The sequence below is a fragment of the Chelonia mydas genome, chromosome 6, assembly GCF_015237465.2.
Source record: "Chelonia mydas isolate rCheMyd1 chromosome 6, rCheMyd1.pri.v2, whole genome shotgun sequence".
In the NCBI taxonomy this organism is placed as follows: domain Eukaryota; kingdom Metazoa; phylum Chordata; order Testudines; family Cheloniidae; genus Chelonia; species Chelonia mydas.
Window position 1 is genome coordinate 102562315 of NC_051246.2, and position 22806 is coordinate 102585120.

General features: G+C 43.6%; 1 protein-coding gene across 2 annotated transcripts in view; it reads right to left on the reverse strand.

The window, feature by feature from the left end:
- Nucleotides 1-5049: 5049 nt before the first annotated feature.
- The window catches only part of GPR68 (G protein-coupled receptor 68), a 38077-nt gene continuing 20320 nt past the window's right edge, over nucleotides 5050-22806 (reverse strand). The window contains exons 1-2 of one of the 2 annotated variants that reach the window (XM_043549105.1): nucleotides 21344-21948; nucleotides 5050-6561 (exon numbers count right to left, since the gene is read on the reverse strand). In XM_043549105.1, coding sequence (XP_043405040.1) covers nucleotides 5337-6419 — 1083 coding nt within the window. In that variant the 5' untranslated portion in view covers nucleotides 6420-6561; nucleotides 21344-21948 and the 3' untranslated portion in view covers nucleotides 5050-5336. Of the gene's footprint in view, nucleotides 6562-21343; nucleotides 21949-22806 lie in introns of those variants that run through there. The other variant, XM_007055465.4, reaches the window with a different exon arrangement.

The following is a 22806-nucleotide window of genomic DNA, read 5'->3' on the forward strand; positions in this document are numbered from 1 at the left end:
TGGCCCTCCTTCCCAGCCTCAGCTCTGTGGCTGCTGTGGCGGGGCAGAGTCCCCCCTCCTTCCCAGCCCCAGCTCAGGGGCTGCCATGGCAGGGGAGAGAGGGCACATCCATCGCATTAGAAAGGTAAGACTACTGATATGAAAATATGAGTTGTGTGCCTTTATTTGTAGAACACAAAAACATTATTATTAAGGTTTTTTTTATATATAAAGTGTTTTACAATAGTTAGCTAACGGTAAAAACAACATTTGGAAAGATCATTAACAACATTTGGAAAGTCGGCCGAGCCCCTCAGCAATTTTCAGGTAGTCCGTGGAAAAAAAAGTTTGAGACCACTGATCTACAGTTCCTGCAACCCCTCTGACTGTGTATTCCTTTGATCGTGGATAAACAAGGGAAGCTTTACCAGAACTAATGAAATAATAGTAGCATTGCATGACTCCTATGTAAAGCATGGGGAAATAATGAAACTGACGTTGTGCAGAAATTTCCCTTTAGTAAGAGAGAGGCCTGGTGTGTGTGTGTGTGTGTCTCTCTCTCTCTCTCTCTCTCACATACACATCTGCACCCACACACAGGCCACTAATAGACTGCATTTACTTAACTCTATAACCACCAATTAGCAGCTGTAACAAATGTATTTTACAACACTAAATTTAGTCAAGAATGTTTGAATTAGTAGGTCTTTATCCCCTCGCATCTTCCGTCCAAATACAGGATATGTCAGATAGCTATTACTGGGAAATATTAAGTTTAACACTTTATTGTTTTTCTCTAAATAATAAAAATCCCAGCACTTTTTCGTTAACAAGACTTTAATCCAGTAGTGATGAATAGCATTTTCCTGACAACTGCAATGTGGCGTATGATGTTATATGCAGAGTAAAAGGCAGTCACAGTGAACATCTGTGATAATAAAACTCCTGGTATAGTCGTGGGATTAAAATTGCACCTGTCTGGCAGGATGAATTTCATTAAGCAACACTGAGTTCATGTTTAGAAAAAGAAAACCATCAACACCTCCCTTTCTGTAGGACAGATGAAATTTTAAAGTTTTAAGGGCCAAATTGTGACTCAGTTGCACAGGTTTCAATCTGCTTTTACACTGATAATGAAATTTGGCCCCACACCTGTACCAACTCAGATTAGCCATATTCTGGTAGATGACAGTTGCATGTAAGATGCCATACTCTGCACTTCAGCTTCATATTTTAATTGACAAGGAAAACTATAAAGTAGCTAAACATAAACAAGGCAACAAATGCCTTCAATCGTCTTAATCCAAAACTGGTGTGTGCCTTACACCATCTTAGATCAGGGAGAATGAATAGTTAAAGATGTGGTTGTGCAGGCTGCATTCCCAACAACATTCTAGCTTTGCTTTAGTGCAATTTGGAACTGCTGCCATGTGACCTAGAGGGCACCAAAAGGGAAGAACGGACTGGGAAAGGTTTGGAAGGAAGTAACGACTGATCAAGAGAAGTGCATGTATAAGGAAATCAACCCAGCATCATGGGAGCTCTCAGCATAAAGAAACTTAAATGAACTAAACAATCTGAGTGTTAATGTAAACAGACCTAATCCTCTTTTGGGAGTGGGGATATGATTTCTTTTGGCACAAGGAGGGAAGAGAGAATGCTCTGAAGTCTCACAAATGGACTCTGTGGGCCAAACCCAAAAGATAGAACAAATCAATATAGGAGGAAAATATAATCCATGCATTATTTATTAAATGCATTCCCTAATTATTTCTAGTGTATACCTTCACAGTGACTTTCAGTGCAGCATTCAGTATGTATTATTTGTTAAGCATACAGTCAACACAAGATGCAAAAGGTCTGCCTTTAAATGTCTTTTTAAATATATTGGGTATTTACATTGCTGTGCGTTGTCTGTGGGTTGCACAGAATTAGTGTGTTTTAAGGAGAGCTTTGAAAGCAGAAGGTGGATGCCAGGAGCAGCAGCAGTGCAGGGGGAATTTTAGGGTGTGAGGGGCAGAAGGCAAGAAGGCACAAAAATTAGACTTCAAAAAGGAGATGAAGTAAAGGTGAGGCAGTATTGATTAGCAAAGCAAGATGTATAAGAAACAAGATGTTGGCAGGAAGAGTTGTGGGAGCCTATACATATGCGACTCTCCATTCTTTTATTGCCAATACATTTCATTGTATAATAGTAACTCCCTATGTTTTTGCTGTTCCCTCTGTGTAAATCAAAGGCCATTATGGATCACTTTACATACAGTGCATTTTGACACTGTATTCCAGGAAAAGTGGGTCCCTTTGTAACAAATCAAACCATAGAATTAAAAAAAAAATTGTTGGGGGACACAGAAGTTAAACTCATCCTGTTCAACACACTGTCTGCTCTACAGTTTATTATAATTTAAGTGCCTTTATGCTCTGTGCTGCACAAAACACAGAAAGATGGAAAAACACAACGATAATCCAAATTTTAAACTGGTTAGCGGAGTATCGATTTAAATGAATGTGTATCATCAAATACTGTGAATCAGTGCACTGGCATGTGGTGTCAACTGTATCCATGACCCCAAACTAATCCTTCCTTTGAAGTCCATGGAATAAATTCATTGCCCACTAAGTTCCAGATTGAGTGTCCACTGAAGTCATTGGCACTGGATCAAGCCCAAAGAGCAGTGGCTCAAGACCCAACAGACATTAACTATCAGTTATGGAAAAGTGCTTCATCGTGAATTCTCTTCTAATATATCCCTCATGATTTTGTTGGTTGGTTTCTTTGCTTTTTTAGTTTGGCTGTGTCTTTGCATTCCCTGCTCACTGGTTGTTGCATGGCTTCAGGATGACTGGGACAAAGTTACAGAAATCATACACATACACAAAACATTTTCTTTTGGGAAATGTTTATCACTTCATTTTACACAATTTGTTCCATCCTCCACCTTTTCAGCAAGGTGATCACAGAGTTTGACAGCTTTTTCATAAAGTCAATACATGGACAAACAATCAGCAATTAAAGACCATTATGGCAAATTCACACCACTAACATTATCTTATTTCAGCCAGTCCAGTCATCAGAAAAGCAGCTTCCCCATGACTAGCGCTATACTGAGTCAGTAATATATACATGTGATCTAAGCTAAACTGACCTAGCGTAAATTTTCCCTGCCCTATGTCAAGGCCCAGGTTACTCAAGGGAACTAAAGACAGGTTTCAGAGTAGCAGCCATGTTAGTCTGTATTCGCAAAAAGAAAAGGAGTACTTGTGGCGCCTTAGAGACTAACCAATTTATTTGAGCATAAGTTTTCGTGAGCTACAGCTCACTTCATCGGATGCATTCAGTGGAAAATACAGTGAGGAGATTTATATACACACAGAACATGAAAAAATGGGTGTTATCATACACACTGTAAGGAGAGTGATCACTTAAGATGAGCTATTACCAGCAGGAGAGCTGGGGCGGGGGACTTTTGTAGTGATAATCAAGGTGGGCCATTTCCAGCAGTTAACAGGAACGTCTGAGGAACAGTCGGGGGGGGGGGCGGAATAAACATGGGGAAATAGTTTTACTTTGTGTAATGACCCATCCACTCCCAGTCTCTATTCAAGCCTAAGTTAATTGTATCCAGTTTACAAATTAATTCCAATTCAGCCGTCTCTCGTTGGAGTCTGTTTTTGAAGTCTTTTTGTTGTAATATTGCGACTTTTAGGTCTGTAATCGAGTGACCAGAGAGATTGAAGTGTTCTCCGATTGGTTTATGAATGTTATAATTCTTGACATCTGATTTGTGTCATGTATTCTTTTACGTAGAGACTGTTCAGTTTGACCAATGTACATGGCAGAGGGGCATTGCTGGTACATGATGGCATATACCACATTGGTAGATGTGCAGGTGAACGAGCCTCTGATAGTGTGGCTGATGTTGTTAGGCCCTATGATGGTGTCCCCTGAATAGATATGTGGACACAGTTGGCAACGGGCTTTGTTGCAAGGATAGGTTCCTGGGTTAGTGGTTCTGGTGTGTGGTTGCTGGTGAGTATTTGCTTCAGGTTGGGGGGGTGTCTCTAGGCAAGGACTGGCCTGTCTCCCAAGATTTGTGGGAGTGATGGGTCATCCTTCAGGATAGGTTGTAGATCCTTGATGATGCGTTGGAGAGGTTTTAGTTGGGGGCTGAAGGTGATGGCTAGTGGCGTTCTGTTATTTTCTTTGTTGGGCCTGTCCTGTAGTAGGTGACTTCTGGGCACTCTTCTGGCTCTGTCAATTTGTTTCTTCATTTCAGCAGGTGGGTATTGTAGTTGTAAGAATGCTTGATAGAGATCTTGTAGGTGTTTGTCTCTGTCTGAGGGGTTGGAGCAAATGCGGTTGTATCGTAGAGCTTGGCTGTAGACGATGGATCGTGTGGTGTGGTCTGGGTGAAAGCTGGAGGCATGTAGGTAGGAATAGCGGTCAGTAGGTTTCCAGTATAGGGTGGTGTTTATGTGACCATCGCTTATTAGCACCGTAGTGTCCAGGAAGTGGATCTCTTGTGTGGACTCGTCCAGGCTGATGTTGATGGTGGGATGGAAATTGTTGAAATCATGGTGGAATTCCTCAAGGGCTTCTTTTCCATGGGTCCAGATGATGAAGATATCATCAATATAGCACAAGTAGAGTAGGGGCATTAGGGGACAAGAACTGAGGAAGCGTTGTTCTAAGTCAGCCATAAAAATGTTGGCATACTGTGGGGCCATGCGGGTACCCATAGCAGTGCCACTGATTTGAAGGTATACATTGTCCCCAAATGTGAAATAGTTATGGGTGAGGACAAAGTCACGAGGTTCAGCCACCAGGTTTGCCATGACATTATCGGGGATACTGTTCCTGATGGCTTGTAGTCCATCTTTGTGTGGAATGTTGGTGTAGAGGGCTTCTACATTGTCTGGCTATGTAGACTCCCTCCTCAGGCCCTACGCTACCAGCACTCCCAGCTATCTTTGAGACACCACTGACTTCCTGAGGAAACTACAATCCGTCGGTGATCTTCCTGAAAACACCATCCTGGCCACTATGGATGTAGAAGCCCTTTACACCAACATTAAATCTCCTCACTGTATTTTCCACTGAATGCATCCGATGAAGTGAGCTGTAGCTCACGAAAGCTTATGCTCAAATAAATTGGTTAGTCTCTAAGGTGCCACAAGTACTCCTTTTCTTCAAGGGAACTAAGAAATTTCCCCTGTGGAAAGAGTATCAACTCAGCTCTGCTTACAGTTCTGATGAGTTATTAAGCTCTTTAGAATGTAAAGCAGTTGCAATACGTTTATAAACCAAAGACTGAAGCCCAAACTTAGACCTGGAAACTTTAGATCAGTCTCCCTTTCTAATGGGTGCTAAAGTCTTTCATTTCATTAACAGTATGTAGTTTGTTTAATAACTCTGGCTCTTCATCCACTGGTACACTGCTGCTTTTTCTGAGGGTTTCTGGAGTTTTCAGCTGGTAGGATACCTTGGTTTTAGTCTTTAAACATCTTAAGCATGTTAAACTGGAGTCTCTCATTTTGACAAAATTCTGGTAGGTGCTCTCACTGGAAAAGCAGTACAATACTGGGTCAGCAACACAGTTAAAACTAGTCAACAAGAGAGAAAAGTGATAAATGTTAAAGATTTTCCCTGCAAACATGCAGTTTTTCTCAAACAAGCTGCGAATTACCAACAGGATGTGGTATGGTCCAAAGCAAACCAAGAAAATGACAACTGTGCTTGAAACCAGACGTTTAATTTGGATTTTTGTCTTCTTTTGAGTGCCATGGCTCTTGCAGACAACTCGTAAAATGCCACAGTAAGAAAAGAACAGTAGGAAGAAGGGGAAAAGGAAGCCAGCAAAGAAGCGGTAGTAATTGATGTTGTGCTCCCAATTTTTGATGGGATAATGTTCAAAGCATATTGTATGACTCTCTGCATCCTTACTAATTTCAACTTTCTTAAAGAAAAACCAGCTCATCAGAATTTCCTTGCCCCAGATTATGATGCTCACCACCACAGCAGCCTTTATTGTCCGAAACTGATAGAAACGAAAAGGATGTACCACTGCTAGATAGCGGTCAATGGAGATGCAGCAGAGGAAGCCCACACTGATGTAGATATTCTCATACAGGAGTATGCCACAGATTTTGCACAGATCTGCGTCATAGGTCCAGTTGTCATGCTGCAAAACGTACTGGAGCCAGAAGGGCAAAGAGAAGATGTAGAACAGGTCTGCTATAGTCAAATTGCACAGATAGATCCCCAGTTCATTTTTGGCCCTGATCTGTAGGTACCCATAGTACAGCGAGAGGCAGTTAGCTGGGAGACCTACTACAAAGACAAATATGTATATAGTGGGGGATAAAGTCTGGTGTATGCTGTGATTAATGGTGCAGACAGCAGAATTATTCTCAGTCGCATTCTGTAGATAATCCTGCATCTTCTAGCAGTGACCATACATCTATCATCAGGGTCCCAAAGAGGGAGATGTAAATTTTAATTTCATCCTGTTTCATAAGTTACTCATTTCTTCCACTCTGTCTTCCTACTGAGGTGGCTGTCTGCCTTAGGATCCTAGCGACCTGAAAGTAAAACATATGAAAGTTCTTATGAGAAATATCACTGAAAAATAGTATCATTTTCAATAAACTTAATTGTCCTAGCCCTGAGCTGTCTCAAGTTCTCTAACACAAGACCTGCCACAGAAATCTCATAATTTCGGAATTCTAAATACATGAATATATTTCAGAGTAGCAGCCGTGTTAGTCTGTATTCGCAAAAAGAAAAGGAGTACTTGTGGCACATTAGAGACTAACCAATTTATCTGAGCATAAGCTTTCGTGAGCTACAGCTCACTTCATCGGATGCATAAAGTGGAAAATGCAGTGAGGATTTTTTATACACACAGACCATGAAAAAATGGGTGTTTATCACTTCAAAAGGTTTTATCTCCCTCCACCCCACTCTCCTGCTGGTAATAGCTTATCTAAAGTGATCACTCTCCTTACAATGTGTATGACAATCAAGGTGGGCCATGTCCAGCAAAAATCCAGGGTTTAACCTCACAACCGTGCTATCAGATAAGGAAATATCTCCATTTTACAGATGAGGCACAGATATATTAAGTTAGTTGCTCAGGATAACATGCTTCCTGAGGCAGAGTAGTGAATAGAGTCCTATTCAAACTTCCTTATAGGGCACTGCAGCTATGGCAATTTAATTTCCTGAACAAAATGTACTGACTCTGCAATTCCTGCAAGGAAATTGCACTTTTCAAGCAGTCTCTCCTGCACAGACAGTTCCAAAGATGCTTTTCCCTATCGAAAGACTTGCAGGGAAAGATTTCCAGAAACCTTTAAAAATCTCTAATAATAGCGTATCCATTGTCTCTGCCCTGCAAGATATTCCATTGCAGATCTGCTTAATTACAATGGATCCTCAAAAAAAAAACCCAATCTGCTGCAAGTTTCACTTTGTACATCGCCACTGCACGTGGGTATAAATATGTTCAGCTAAGGAACACTTTTATAATCCAGAGCTCTAGCCCTACAAGCCTTGTCTACACGACACAGTTTTACAGTGTTTGAACATGGTTGTGAAGAGCTGACTACAGTTTAGCAGTCAGTGCAGACCACAGTAAATTGCACTCAGCATCAGGTAGCTAACTGATTAAATCCTGATCTCCACCAACCATTAAATCATGGTCAGCATTTGGTCATCTAACATGATTGTTCACAGGTGTGTTCAACCACAGTAAAAGTAAAGGCTTCAATGTAGATGTTCAGAGGGCCCTTGTGAATATAGCCCTTTTTATATGGTGTATTTTTCCTAAAGCTCAAATTAATATTAGGCAGTTCAAAAAAATGCCAGCATTCTAAGGGAGAGTAGAAATGGTCTTTACAGCTTCTGCATGTTTCCTCTCCCTGTTTGATTTCAACCTAGTTGTATTGTTGTTTGTTTCCTTTCATCTCTCTGCAGTGTCAGGTTGTATGACCCCTCCCAACATAATACAACAAACAACAAAAAATACTATCCTTTTCTACAGCAATTGCCCCAAACATTGCCGCAGTTGGATTGTGCACTGCAGTGTTTGAGAATGTTACTGTAGAATTTTTTTAATGCTTTTTATAAAAGGAATTGTAGTCTTTTTCAAGATAATGGGCTACAGTCCTTTAAAGGGGACCTACAAAGAAGTTTGAAGAATTTTACTTCTATACGTGATGAAGGTGATTGGAAGTGGTTTTCCCCCCAGACTACAAACATTGACCTAGTCCTGCAAAGATTTATGCATGTTTCACTTTACTCACTGTGGAGTAGTCCCACTGAAGTCACAGCAATGATAAGCATAAACATGTCTTTGAAAGATTGTGCTTGTTTTTTCCTTTTGCTTCCCTCCCGTTCCCATCAGGAATATCAGGCCTGGTCTTGCTAGAGGCTTTCTTAGGGATCTCAAATATGTTCAGTGTGAGCCCTTACATCCTGTGTGAAGGGGTGGGCATCTTGAGTGCTTAATAAAGGCATCCAGTCACTACAGAGCCTTCCCAGGGAGACAAGACCAAAACCAACGGACCTAGTTACTTGAGTACGGTTTAGTTATGTGACTGCAAGACTGGGCCTTAAATTCTAACTAATTGGTCTGTGAGCTTGTTTGGATGACCTACATACCAGGAAGGCAGCATGAGCAAGGTTTCAGAGTAACAGCCGTGTTAGTCTGTATTCGCAAAAAGAAAAGGAGTACTTGTGGCACCTTAGAGACTAACCAATTTATTTGAGCATGAGCTTTCGTGAGCTACAGCTCACTTCATCGGATGCATACTGTGGAAACTGCAGAAGACATTATATATACACAGAGACCATGAAACAATACCTCCCCCCACCCCACTCTCCTGCTGGTAATAGCTTATCTAAAGGACACACATATTGCGATGCTATTTTTAGACCTTTCCCCTAAACAAGATTGGGGTGCAAAATAGTGGTCCTGTGGTGCAGAAGGACTGGTCAGGAGCTAGTCTTTCTCTGAGACTCACTAGGATGCACTGCAGTGGGTGTGAGGCTGTGACACTCAGTACAGAAACATGGCTTCTTGTGTATATTTCACATGGGTAGTTAGTACCCTCAATCCCATTTTCCTTAATCACAATAATACCATTTTACCATTAGGACAGCACATCCCTGAATTATTTGCCTAATCTCAGGTTTTCACTTTTAAGCAGTTATATCGCTAATTTTATGTTTTAAAGGATACCTATCAGGAAGTAAAATAATCTTTCATGCAACTTTCATTTAAATGATGATCATTGAAGTATGCAACTTTCGTTAACATGTAACAGATTCAACAAGGTTTGAATCACCTCTGAGGTGAAGGAGGACCCTGGATCTCCCCATGAGCGGGCGGGAGCACCTTCACGCTATTCCACTCAGTAATCAGAAGCATGAGACACTGGGCCGAATCCTTCTTACCTTTCTCATACCAACTAATTTCATTGACCGAAGCTAGTTTTGTGTTAGACAAGCAGTATCCAGCGAAGTGCAGAGAGTTTAGTCTCCTGCTTGGCGTTCTCATACAAAACTGTGCGCCTCCACTGTGGACAGTGTCACAATTATTTTATGCATTAATCAAGTGTGGCAGAAGAAAGGCTCTTTGAAGGGAACAAGTCACAAGTATCAATGATTTGGTTTGAAGTTTGCTCTTCATTAAAGCAAACTTCATAAATCTTCTCCCATAGAATAAAAAGTGTGCAAATGTACTACCAAAGTCTTTAACTGTTATCCAGTTTATAACTCCACAGTGAATGTAGATTGCACTGAGACAAAAATCAGACGCAATCCGTATTTGTAAAGTGCTTTGCAAATGGTACTTTTCCTCCAAGGAACTCAAAATATTATTATTATAATATCAGTACTACTCCATATGCAAATCAAATCCTGTAAGTATGAGAAAACCCCAAGTTAGTTGGGTTTGTTTTCTGGAATCCTTCAAAATGGAGAGCAGTATGAAGGCCACAGCAAAAGTTTTTTTGGAACAATATTGTTCTAATACAATTTAAACTTACATGTGATGGCAACAAGGTTTCCTGCTACTGTATGAAATGCATTGCCTCCCAGAAGTGCTGGAGTATGTTATCTGGGTGGGGAAGGAGAGGAAATTGACTTCTATAAAACTCTTTGCCCTGTTACAGCTAAAATATATATTTGAGCCCCTTTTAAGGTTTTAATCTCTTTGTCACTTAACACAGGGTTCAAATATGGGGAAAATCTCAGAAGTCCAGCTGGTTGGCTGCACAGTAGCTGCTATGTACTGGTCTACTTGTGTGAGGTAGCAGTGAGCCTGGAGGATTCCTCCAGTACTTCTGTCATGCTGGCCGGAGTGGCTGATGACCATGAGTGCCAACCTCAGGGCAGACTGTCAAGAAGCAAGGTGGAGACCCCAAACTGGTTGTATGTTCTATAATTAGATTTCACCGATCTGGTAACAAGTGTGAACTCCTAAAACACTGTAACAGTCTTACCATGGAGTTACAGATAGTGCCTTTGGGCATTCCAGTCTATTTTGCCACCCAGGCAAGATGGACTTAGTGATAGTTGGTTGCTATACACCAAAGATCACAAAATATTCAGGTTGCTTCCAGTCACAAGAGACCAGTCACGTACCTCAGGTCAATTTGTACCTCAGATCTCACACCAAAAATAATGCTTGTAGCCAATCCTATAGTAAACTATCTAAGGATTTATTAACTAAGAGTCAGGAAGGAGTTAAAATTCAGCCAGCAGAAAAGACAGAAACTGCTAAGAAGCAAGGACACTGACAACTGTAAACAATTAATAAGCTTATATGGTCAATGCCCACCCAGTAAATCAGTACTTAGAACAGAATAAACCAGGGATGGGCAAACTTTTTGGCCCGAGGGCCACATCTGGGTGGGGAAATTGCTTTCAGGGCAAGGGCAGGGGGTTGGGGTGCAGGGGTGGAGTGCAGGGGGTGGGAGGGGGTTCGGTGTGCAGGAAGGGCTAAGGGCAAGGGGTTGGGGCAGAGGAGGGGTGCGGGATGTATGAGGGAGCTCAGGGAAGGGGGTTAGGGTGCAGGAGGGATGTGGAGTGCAGGAGGGGGCTCAGGTCAGGGGTTTGAGGTGCAGGAGGGGTGCAGGAGGCGGCAGGGGGCTCAGGGCAGGGAGTTGGGGTACTGGAGGGGTGCCAGGTGCATCAGGGGGCTCAGGGCAGGGAGCTGGGGTGTGGGGTGCAGCAGGGGGCTCAGGGCGGGGAGTTGGGGTGCAGGAGGGGGCTTAGGGCAGGGAGTTGGGGGGCAGGGTGTAGGAGGGGTTTGGGCTCCAGCCTAGTGCCACTTACCTAGAGTGGCTCCGGGGTGGCAGTGGAGCGCACCAGGGCCAGGGCAGGCTCCCTGCCTGCCCGCCCGCCCTGGCCCAGCCCCACGCTGCGCCCCTCCGGGAAGCAGCCAGCACCATGTCCCTGTGGCCTCTGGGGGTGCGGGGGTGGGGGAGGCGAAGAGAGCTCTGCGTGTTTCCCTCACCTGTGCATACCTCCCCCGAAACTCCCATTGGCCGTGGTACCCCATTCCTGGCCAATGGGAGCTTTGGGGGAAGTACCCACAGGCAAGAGCAGTGTGCAGAGCTCTCTGCCACCCCACCCCCACCCCCAGGGGCTGCAGGGGCATGGTGTGGCCACTTCCCAGAGCAGCGTGGAGCCCACAGCCGTGGCAATCCCGCAGGCCGGATCCAAAGCCCCGAGGGGCCAGATCTGGCCCACAGGCCGTAGTTTGCCCACCCCTGGAATAAACCCTCCTTCACAGCCCACCAAATATCTGTAAGCACTCATCCCTACCCCCTCCCCACCCCACCTCCTTCCCCTGCAAGGTAGCCATAAATGCTTGATGCAATAGGATGACCTCTATATGTATGTACTGTTCCTATTTTTATCTTTGTTTAGGGTTCTCTCTTGATTTGTAACAATGTCTGTCTCTGTATGTACAAATAAATGCAAATAAATTAATAAGAGAATGTATATAACTGGCCACTATGGCACCATATTTTTGAAGCTGCTTGTCAGTCTCCCCGGTACCGTGAATAAACCCCCTTCAGTATTGTCTGTGCTTGCCTGATTCTTGGGGAAAAGAATCTTTTTGCCTAACAGTTTTGGCAGAGTGAGCAGGGTGTGATCGGGATTCCTCGGAGAGTTTCTCACAACCAGGGATAGGGGTGAGTACCCTTTTACTTACCACCTCTAGTGCACACCTTGGTTTGGGACTTCCCGAGACACCCCTTCGCACCCCTTTTTTCATATGAACCACACATAGGATGCATAGGCAAGAGAACTGAACAGGACTGTGTTTGTGGCCAAGATTGTTGGGGTGCAGGGATCGCAGAAGGCAAAGGCTGCACTGCCAAGTACTGAGCACCAGGGTGTGTGCTGCAGTAAACTGAGTACATAGGTTTCAGAGTAACAGCCGTGTTAGTCTGTATTCGCAAAAAGAAAAGGAGGACTTGTGGCACCTTAGAGACTAACCAATTTATTTGAGCATAAGCTTTCGTGAGCTACAGCTCACTTCATCGGATGCATACTGTGGAAACTGCAGAAGACATTATATACACAGAGACCATGAAACAATACCTCCTCCCACCCCACTCTCCTGCTGGTAATAGCTTATCTAAAGTGATCACTCTCCTTGCAATGTGTATGATAATCAAGTTGGGCCATTTCCAGCACAAATCCAGGTTTTCTCACCCTCCGCCCCCCCCCCCAACTCACTCTCCTGCTGGTAATAGCCCATCCAAAGTGACCACTCTCTTTACAATGTGTATGATAATCAAGTTGGGCCATTTCCAGCACAAATCCAGGTTTTCTCACCCCCCCCTTTTTTTTTTTCCCAAAAACCACACACACAAACTCACTCTCCTGCTGGTAATAGCTTATCCAAAGTGACCACTCTCCTTACAATGTGTACGAAAATCAAGGTGGGCCATTTCCAGCACAAATCCAGGTTTTCTCACCCCCCCGCCCAAAACACACACACACAAACTCACTCTCCTGCTGGTAATAGCTTATCCAACAGAGGCTCGTTCACCTGCACATCCACCAATGTGATATATGCCATCATGTGCCAGCAATGCCCCTCTGCCATGTACATTGGTCAAACTGGACAGTCTCTACGTAAAAGGATAAATGGACACAAATCAGATGTCAAGAATTATAACATTCATAAACCAGTCGGAGAACACTTCAATCTCTCTGGTCACGCAATTACAGACATGAAGGTCGCTATCTTACAACAAAAAAACTTCAAATCCAGACTCCAGCGAGAAACTGCTGAATTGGAATTCATTTGCAAATTGGATACTATTAATTTAGGCTTAAATAGAGACTGGGAGTGGCTAAGTCATTATGCAAGATAGCCTATTTCCCCTTGTTTTTTCCTACCCCCCCCCCCCCAGATGTTCTGGTTAAACTTGGATTTATGCTGGAAATGCCCCCACCTTGATTATCATACACATTGTAAGGAGAGTGGTCAGTTTGGATGAGCTATTACCAGCAGGAGAGTGAGTTTGTGGGGGGGGGTGAGAAAACCTGGATTTGTGCTGGAAATGGCCCACCTTGATTGTAGGGAGAGTGGTCACTTTGGATGAGCTATTACCAGCAGGAGAGTGAGTTTGTGTGTGTATGGGGGGGGGGGGGGCGGGGTGAGAAAACCTGGATTTGTGCTGGAAATGGCCCACCTTGATTAGCATGCACATTGTAGGAGAGTGGTCACTTTGGATAAGCTATTACCAGCAGGAGAGTGAGTTTGTGTGTGTGTGTTTTTTTGGGGGGGAGGGGGGAGTGAGAAAACCTGGATTTGTGCTGGAAATGGCCCACCTTGATTTTCATACACATTGTAAGGAGAGTGGTCACTTTGGATAAGCTATTACCAGCAGGAGAGTGAGTTTGTGTGTGTGGTTTTTGGGGAAAAAAAAGGGGGGGGGGGTGAGAAAATCTGGATTTGTGCTGGAAATGGCCCAACTTGATTATCATACACATTGTAAGGAGAGTGATCACTTTAGATAAGCTATTACCAGCAGGAGAGTGGGGTGGGAGGAGGTATTGTTTCATGGTCTCTGTGTATATAATGTCTTCTGCAGTTTCCACAGTATGCATCCGATGAAGTGAGCTGTAGCTCACGAAAGCTCATGCTCAAATAAATTGGTTAGTCTCTAAGGTGCCACAAGTACTCCTTTTCTTTTTACAAAAGTTAAACACTCCAAAAAGCTCTTACATCAGAGCTAAATCAAAAATAGATTTCAACCACAAGCTAAGTCAGCTTGAAGCAAAAAACAAGGCTCTAAAAGCAAAACTTAAAAAAACCAACTCCTCTGCACGTCATATTGTTGCTAGCATACAACAGAAGGGTAATTTTACTGACCCTGACTCAAGCAGCAATACTAATAAAAACCAAAATGAAATTAATTGAAAACACCTTAAAAAACAAATTCAAAATTGGAACCTGGCACACACCGGGGAAGATCAAGATCATTGTGCCCCTCCTCTTCCTCCCCACCCTTTTAACCCAGAATTTAACCCAGTGTTCCCTTGGCCCAACTTCAAATGACCACTCCGTGGTCAGGGACAGGTAAAAACAGAGTGGCTCATAATGCTTATAAGTACACTCCTCTCAGCACAAAGGAAATGAGGGGCTTACTGAAAAATCTCCCTAATCTAAAGCCCAAAGACCCAAATTTAATATTCTGAAAAAGAATAAGCCAAATGGTTACCACCTATATGATACATCCCAGGGACCTTTATATTTTAACATAAGCTAAATGCCCCGATCTATCATGGGCCAAAATCCCTACAAAAGGACATATTTTGAAACAGCGTTTGGGCCTCTGTTAAGTTTAAATCTGAAAATAATATGACCCTTGCCTGCACTGGGTTTAAGGAAGCCGTGCAAGAAGCCTTGGGGAATGGAGCCAGTAACTGGGGACTGATCGTGGGCAAAAACAAGCCTGCGGCTCAATACTATAAAAAAAAATGGGAGATGTATTCCAGCAATGCAGGCCCCGCAGACCCCCAAAAAACTAATCAGGCATTTTAAAAAATGTTAAAGGAAGGTTTTAACGCCCACCTGCAAACAGCCCTTAATTTGGGAGTGAACCCAGGCTCTGATTATGAATCCATCCGTATATGGGCCTCTAAATGCGAAGCCAAACAGGCCAAAAAAATAAAAAGCGAGTAGACTGCAAGTGCAAGGCCTAAAAGCCTAGTCAGAGACAGAATCACAGCCAGTTGAATCCCTGCAGCACCTCACTGCCCTGTCAATGTGCCCACTGCCCCCCCACCCCACCTCCCAGTGTTTTGTGTGCGGAGAGACCGGACATTGGGCAGGTGGATGCCCAAGCCCTGGGCAACTGGCCTCAACCTGAATCTCAACCAGCTGCCAACCCTTACTCACACCTAAGCAAAAAGGAAATGGCCAGCCTTTTAAATTCCATGACCCGCTAGGCTCCAGCGGCCCCTCATTGCCTGTCAGTACTGCTGATGCAGATATAAATCCCTCAAGGCCACACTTACAAGCATGGATAAGGGGCCAGCCATGCACAATTCTCGTGGACACGGAAGCATCTGTTTCCATTACTGACCTCCCCCTCCCTGCTGCTAAACAGTGTATTACTATTTCAGGGGTAAGAGGTGCCCAACTCATGGCTTATAAAAACTATCCTGTTCTTGTCAAATCTAATCTGTTCTTCTATGCAGCTTCAAATGCAAAGGGGACTATTCTGGGCATGGACACGCTCTGTGACCTTGCAGCAATTCTCAATCTTGCTCAAAGTTACATTGACTAATAAACTTATGTGTACTTACACCATCCTCCTCTGCAATGATACATCCCTCTCTTTTGTTGCAATTGCAAAACCTGTGGCTCTTACTTGGGATACATCTAACCCTTTTCAAGAATTATGTTCCAGGTTCCCCTCTGTTTGGGCCGAAAATAAGCTGTCTTGCAGTTCAATGCCTGCTCATCTTTGCCCACCCATCCAGGTTACCAGTCAATTCCCTCCACCTACCAAGTAATATCCTCTCAAACCTGAGGCCGTAAATGCGGCAGGTAACATTATTCACTCTTTACCTCAGCAAGGCATAGTGGTTCCTTGTAGAAGTGCACCCTCTTAAGCCCAGGACCCTCCAGAAACCCTATCTTGAGCAGACATACAGGAGGGAGAACAGGTCCTGGTAAAACATACAACTCCAGGGTACTTCAGTCAAAATACTCCGGCCCGCACATGGTATTGGCCATTACAAATACCTCTGTAAAAGTGAAAGAAATTCCAACATGGATCCATAAAACGAAAATTAAAATGTATAAATACATTAATTTTGTTTATATTGTATCCTTTTAGGTAACAAATGTAACTCACCACGCTAATCCTCCTGGCAAACATACCTGATGCAGCCTCCTGGGACCTGCCCTTGGTACATGCTACAAAGCTAGCCAGTACGTGCAACTCCCTACAAAAGACAGTGGTGAACGGGTAAAGAAACCAGACACTTGGCTTACCCCCAGACCAGACCACCTGGGACCTATTGTGGTTACAGCTCACCTCCAAAAACATCCAGGCTCCAAGGTCTCAATCTGACTACCACAGCCCAGGAGCAGTCTTCGGCTCTGTCAGGGTTCCCTCCCCACTCTGAACTCTAGGGTACAGACATGGGGACCCGCATGAAAGACCCCTAAGCTTATTTCTACCAGCTTAGGTTAAAAACTCCCCAAGGCACAAATTCTCCCTTGTACCTTGGATTAGGTAACGCTGCCATCACCAAGTGATTTAGACAAACTCAGGGAAAGGACCACTTTGAGTTCCTATTCCCCCCTAATATCTTCCCAAGCCCCCACATCCCCTTTCCTGGGAAGGCTTGAGAATAAACAAGATGAGCAGAGACCAGCCTTGGGTTTTTTTAGGGGACAAAAAAAAACCCAATCAGATTCTAAAAGAAACAGAACTTTATTAGAAAGAAAAAAGTAAAAGAAGCACCTCTGTAAAATTAGAATGGAATATAATCTTACAGGGCAATCAGATTAAAAAACACAGAGGATTTCCCTCTGGGCCAAACTTTAAAGTTACAAAAAGAAAAACCAGGAATAAACCTTCCTCTCAGCACAGAGAAAATCACAAGCCAAAACAAAAATAAGCTAACGCATTCCCTTGCTAGTCCTTACTAATTCTAATGGAGTTGGATTGCTTGCTTCCTTGATCTGTGTCCGGCAAGCACCCAGACAGGGCCGGCTCTAGCGTTTTTGCCGCCCCAAGTGGCAAAAAAAACAACACAAAAAACCTTGCCGCCGAACACGGAGGCGGAGTGATGGTGCGGCCGCCAAATTGCCGCCGGCAACTGAAGAAGAGTCATGTCCCCGCCGCCGAATTGTCACCGAGCACGAAACGCGCTGTGATGGAGCAGCCGCCGAATTGTCGCCGCCCCAGAGCCCGACGTGCTGCCGTCCCTTTTCATTTGCCTCCCCAGGCACCTGCTTGGTTCGCTGGTGCCTGGAGCCGGCCCTGCACCCAGAACAGACACACCAAAACCTTTCTCCCTCCCCCGCGCAGATTTGAAAATATCTTGTCCCCCTATTGGTCCTTTTGGTCAGGTGCCAGCCAGGTTACCTGAGCTTCTTAACCCTTTACAGGTAAAAGGATTTTGTGCTCTGGCCAGGAGGGATTTTATAGTACTATATACAGGAAGGTTGTTACCCTTCCCTTTATATTTATGACAGGCTCCCTACCTGCATTTCACCGGATCTGGACTGTAACTGGGTATTTAGCTTCAGGGGCTGTGGACACACACATATAGGACCCACAATTTCGGGATACAAGGTCATACAATTATTGGGTCAAAGGCCAAACTACCCAAGCCCTTAAGCATACCAACACCGGGTTCTCTTATGCTCTGACTGCAATTAATGTAGCCAAAAAGAATTTTTACAAAATCATTTAAAAAACCTCAAATGCTATAGTCAACCTGGCCAAGTCACAAGCTAAAGGTCATGCTCGTGATATGCTGGTTCGTGATCTGTTTAACATTGCAAAAATAAAAAAAACATGTTAAATGTATGCCTGGGTTTTCCCCCGTCCCATACCCTTTCCTCACCCACCCTTGCCCACATTGCAGGTATCTCTACTCAACTAATAGTAGACTCTCTACTTCCTCCAGACTCACCCTTCTCCTTTAGGTATCCCTAAATTTTCTTCTTGTGCATCCCTCTGTTATTCCTATTTATGTGTTTCCTTCCTCTTTCCATTTAAATCTATTAAATATGTAGCTAATAATATGGTGTACAAAGTAAGGCTGTTTGGATACTTGACACCATCCCCTGACAATGCTACACTAATGACAACCTTGAACTGTGGCACAAAAACAAACAGTTACATCGTGTGTTCCTGTTCTACCCTTTGTCCTTTAACCTCGTCCTCTTTTGTTATCATGCGTGTCCTTCCTCTTGCGGATGGTGAAGTTGCTGTACAAGTATCCACTATTCAGTGGTGTTTCATCACTGCTGCATCTTATTACATGTACGGACCATTACAGTGCCAGGCAAACGCTTCCATGTGCCTGCAAATTACTGACTCATTTACCCTAGGTGATGTGCACCTCCCCGGCCATGGGTTCACTGGAATGACAACAGCTCCTCAGTGGTACAACAATCTATACCTGGGCAATACACCAGTTCAACTGGCCAAGGAGCTACTTCTCAAAGTGTCCTGGCTGCTGCGTCTGCATTTACCACCATTCATAACCATGTCACCAAAGGTCGCATTTAAGTCCAGCTCTCCAATTAAACCATCACCCAACTGGAAGATCCTGTTCATAATGCATCCTACAGCCCCATCTCCTGGTTGACAATTGTCAAAATAGCTGCCACTGCTTCTATATTTGTGTCAATAACCTCTCGTCATGTGTGGGTACTCTAAACACGCTTAAAAATCTTACTATGTTTCCTCCCTTTACCCTCTTCCCCCAATTCTCCTCTCCCTCCCCCCTCCCTCGGGCAACCCTAAAACAAATCATATATATCAAAGTATTTAAAGTATTGACTTTATCTCACTTAAAAGTTCAATTTGTCAAAAAAAGGGAATTGGCAGGAAGGAATTCAGCCAGCAAAAAAACCCAAAAACTGCTAAAAAGCAAGGACACTAACAACTGTAAAAAATTAATAAGCTTGTATGGTCAATGCCCGCCCAGTAACTTAGTTCTTAAAACAGAATAAACCCTCCCTTCACAGGTTTCAGAGTAACAGCCGTGTTAGTCTGTATTCGCAAAAAGAAAAGGAGTATTTGTGGCACTTTAGAGACTAACCAATTTATTTGAGCATGAGCTTTCGTGAGCTACAGCTCACTTCATCGGATGCAACCGATGAAGTGAGCTGTAGCTCACGAAAGCTCATGCTCAAATAAATTGGTTAGTCTCTAAGGTGCCACAAGTACTCCTTTTCCTCCCTTCACAGCCCACCAAATATCTGTAAGCACTCATCCCTACCCCCTCCCCACCCCACCTCCTTCCCCTGCAAGGTAGCCATAAATGCTTAATGCAATAGGATGACCTCTATACATATGTACTGTTCCTATTTTTATCTTTGTTTAGGGTTCTCTCTTAATTTGTAACAATATCTGCCTCTCTAAATACAAATAAATGCAAATAAATTAATAAAAAAATGTATATAACTGGCCACTATAGCACCATATTTTTAAAGTTGTTTGTCAGTCTTCTTGATACTGTAAATAAACCCCCTTCAGTATTGTCCGTGCCTGCCTGATTCTTGGGAAAAAGAAATGAGAGAGTTATTATAAGGTTAAAGCAAGCAAACAAATATACACAAATGAGTTACAGTCTATGGTTTCCAAAAGATGACAGTTGTAGTCATCTGTCCACTCTGAATGTCTTTTAGGGGTGACCCTGGGGATCTCTGCTTCTGTTTCATCGCTCCCACCTTGTGAGTCCAAACAGCAAAAGCGATGAAAAATTTTCTTCACAACTATTTTTCTTTCTTTCTTCCAGAATTCAAGCTGAGGGGACGAGCCCTTTTTCATGTAGCTCTTCATGGGTGTGAAGGGGGCAATTAAAGTGTATGTATTGTGATGTCCCACAATGGCCCATTTAGTTTTGATAGGCCTTCTTGATGGTCAGAAGATGATCCGTCCTAACTGGGTTCACAGCAGTGCTTAATTTGTGACCCAGCACCTTTGAGCTTGCCCTGACAGTTATGAAAGTAAAAAAATTGCTTCAGCCCCAGCACCTTTTTACAGATTACAGATTAAGCCCTGGTTCACAGTTAGAAAGCAAAAACTTAAATATTACTATTAAAGATATTATAAGTGAGATTAATGCATATGGCAACTTATAACAGTGTGTTTAGACTTTATGAAATGCTTGTAAATTCAATACCTATCTTAACTATACTAACACATGGATGAAGCAGACTGGTTTCCAACAATTAATTTATCAGTGCTTGGCAGCCAACGTAAAGTAGAGCAGCCCCAAGGCCAGGGGCCAGATGGCTCAAGGATCGAGGAGGCATAAAGGTTGTTTAAATCCACCATTTCCCCTCTTCCTCCCTCTATCCTTCAAATGCACAATGCATAGCTCAGCTGTAGCCCAGGATCTGGCCCAGAGTATAATATGCATTTTTTCAAAATGCATCATGCTAAAATAACTGCCTGTCATAACGAGAGCTCTTTTTTGGTTTTGGCTCACTAATCTGGACACTTTTAGAGAAGGCGGTGGAGAAGAACTTTTTAAAAGAGTACTCTGGTGTTATGAAACTGACAAATAACTCTCTTGTAAAATGTATCAGAAAAGCTAGAATTGAAGGGAACAATAATAAGAAGTTAAGGCAAAGAGAGTCTGAGCCAACCCAGACAGCAGAAGAAATTTAAAAAAAAGAGAGAAATGAGTAAGTTGCACCACACGCAGTTTTTACAGAGCAACTAAACCCAATGTCTAACCAGAAGATAGTCACTGGTCTACTACCAACACCAATTAGGGATGGTAACAGACAAGCACATTTTTCTTAAGATAGCTTTAAAAAACAAAATAGTAGCAGCTGCGTCCTTTTTCAGAGCTATGATCTGTAACAGCGGCAGCATCTCCCGGCTACTCTATGGCCGCAGTCCAGGCAAATTACTTATCACACTGGTCATCTGATGGTTTCCTCTCCTGTCTCTACTCACCCTATTGCACTATGTCTCCTTTTAATAGACTCATCTCAGAGCCCAATTCTCCAAAGGTGGGAAAGACAGAAGTAGACTCTCCTCAACATCTGAAGATGCCCCAATCACTCCTCCTGTTCCTGATTTAAACACAACACAAAGACAAACATTCACTACTCACTCTCACACCTGCAAGAGGTTCTCTCCTCTCCAATCTCTCCATATCCTAACTGCAGCCAAAAAACGTAGTGCCTTCCCAAGGCAGTTAAACTGTAAAAAAAAAAAAAACATACAAAACTGCAACACTATGTCTGTGCCAAGCACAGTCTGCTGGTGATGGTATAGGAAACAATATAACAGCCTTCACAGACTCAAACCGAGTAATAACATGTAGCTAGAGTGGGTCCTTTGGTTTGAATGACTCATTACAGGAAATCCCTCTACACTCTGGCCCACACCTTCAGTAGCGGGATCATAGGGCCCTACTCCAAAGAGCCTTCCTTAGGCACGTATGAAGTTTGCACTCAGCCCTTCTCACACACAAGACACTTATTTTCATGAACAGCTTGGGTAGTAGGATGTGCCTTTGTGCACACAATGGGTTGACTTTGTGGCACTGGATCTCTTGATCTCTAATCTGCCTCTACCCCTGTCACACAGCAAAGACAGACTTGAATCATTGTCCTTTATAGCAGGAGATGAGCCAAGGTACACGTTTTAGATCAAAACTTCCCCAAAGCTTGAGGTTGTTTATATTTGGGACTTTGGTTCAGCCCATTGTTTTGATAAATGTCAGACATGAAGTTCACTTCCAAATTTAAGGTGTAACGGGACCACCAGATCATCTAGTCTGAGCTCCTGCACATATCACAGGTCACCAACACCACCCAGTACCTGCACACTGCACCCAACAACTGAAATAAGCAAAGTATTACAACCCTCAGAAGACTACGCTACTGTGGACCATAGGCAGAGAATAGGAGGGAAAAAGGCACGCAAGTGCCAGCAGGCCCTGCAGTGGCAGGGAACTGATTAAATGAGATATATCCAGATGATCCTGGCAAGCAACCCACATCCCATGCAGTGGAGGAAAGCAAAATCCCTCAAGGTCCCTGCCAATCTGACATGGAAGGAAATTCCTTCCCAGCCCCACATGTGGTCATCAGTTAGACCCTGAACATGGAAGCAAGAAGCAAGCACCTGAGAGAGTATTCTCAGTACAGTCTCAAAGCACCAGTCCTCTCCATCCAGTAAACCATCCCCAGCAATGGCCTAAATTTTGGGGATTCTTGTATCCCAGATATTAGTTTTGGCTCATGGTGATTGGGGAACAGATTGGATGAGTAGCCTAGTGGGGGGAGACTAGAATGGGGGCCCCAGAGGAGACTGGGAATGGAAGCTGGGGGCAGGGGAGGGAAGAGAAAGAGATTAGGACCACTAGAACACACTCCTCTCCAGAAACTGGAATAGAATCCAAGTTTCCCGATTTACCACATTGCTCCTTTGTCAGCAAACATCTCTGAGATCCACTGGTAAGGTGGTGTATCTCATGCCCCTTGAGAGCTGTTCCACACTGAGGATGACAACATATTATTTCTATCAGTTACTCCATTAGGTAAAGTGGCAGAGGTCTGGGCAATGGAT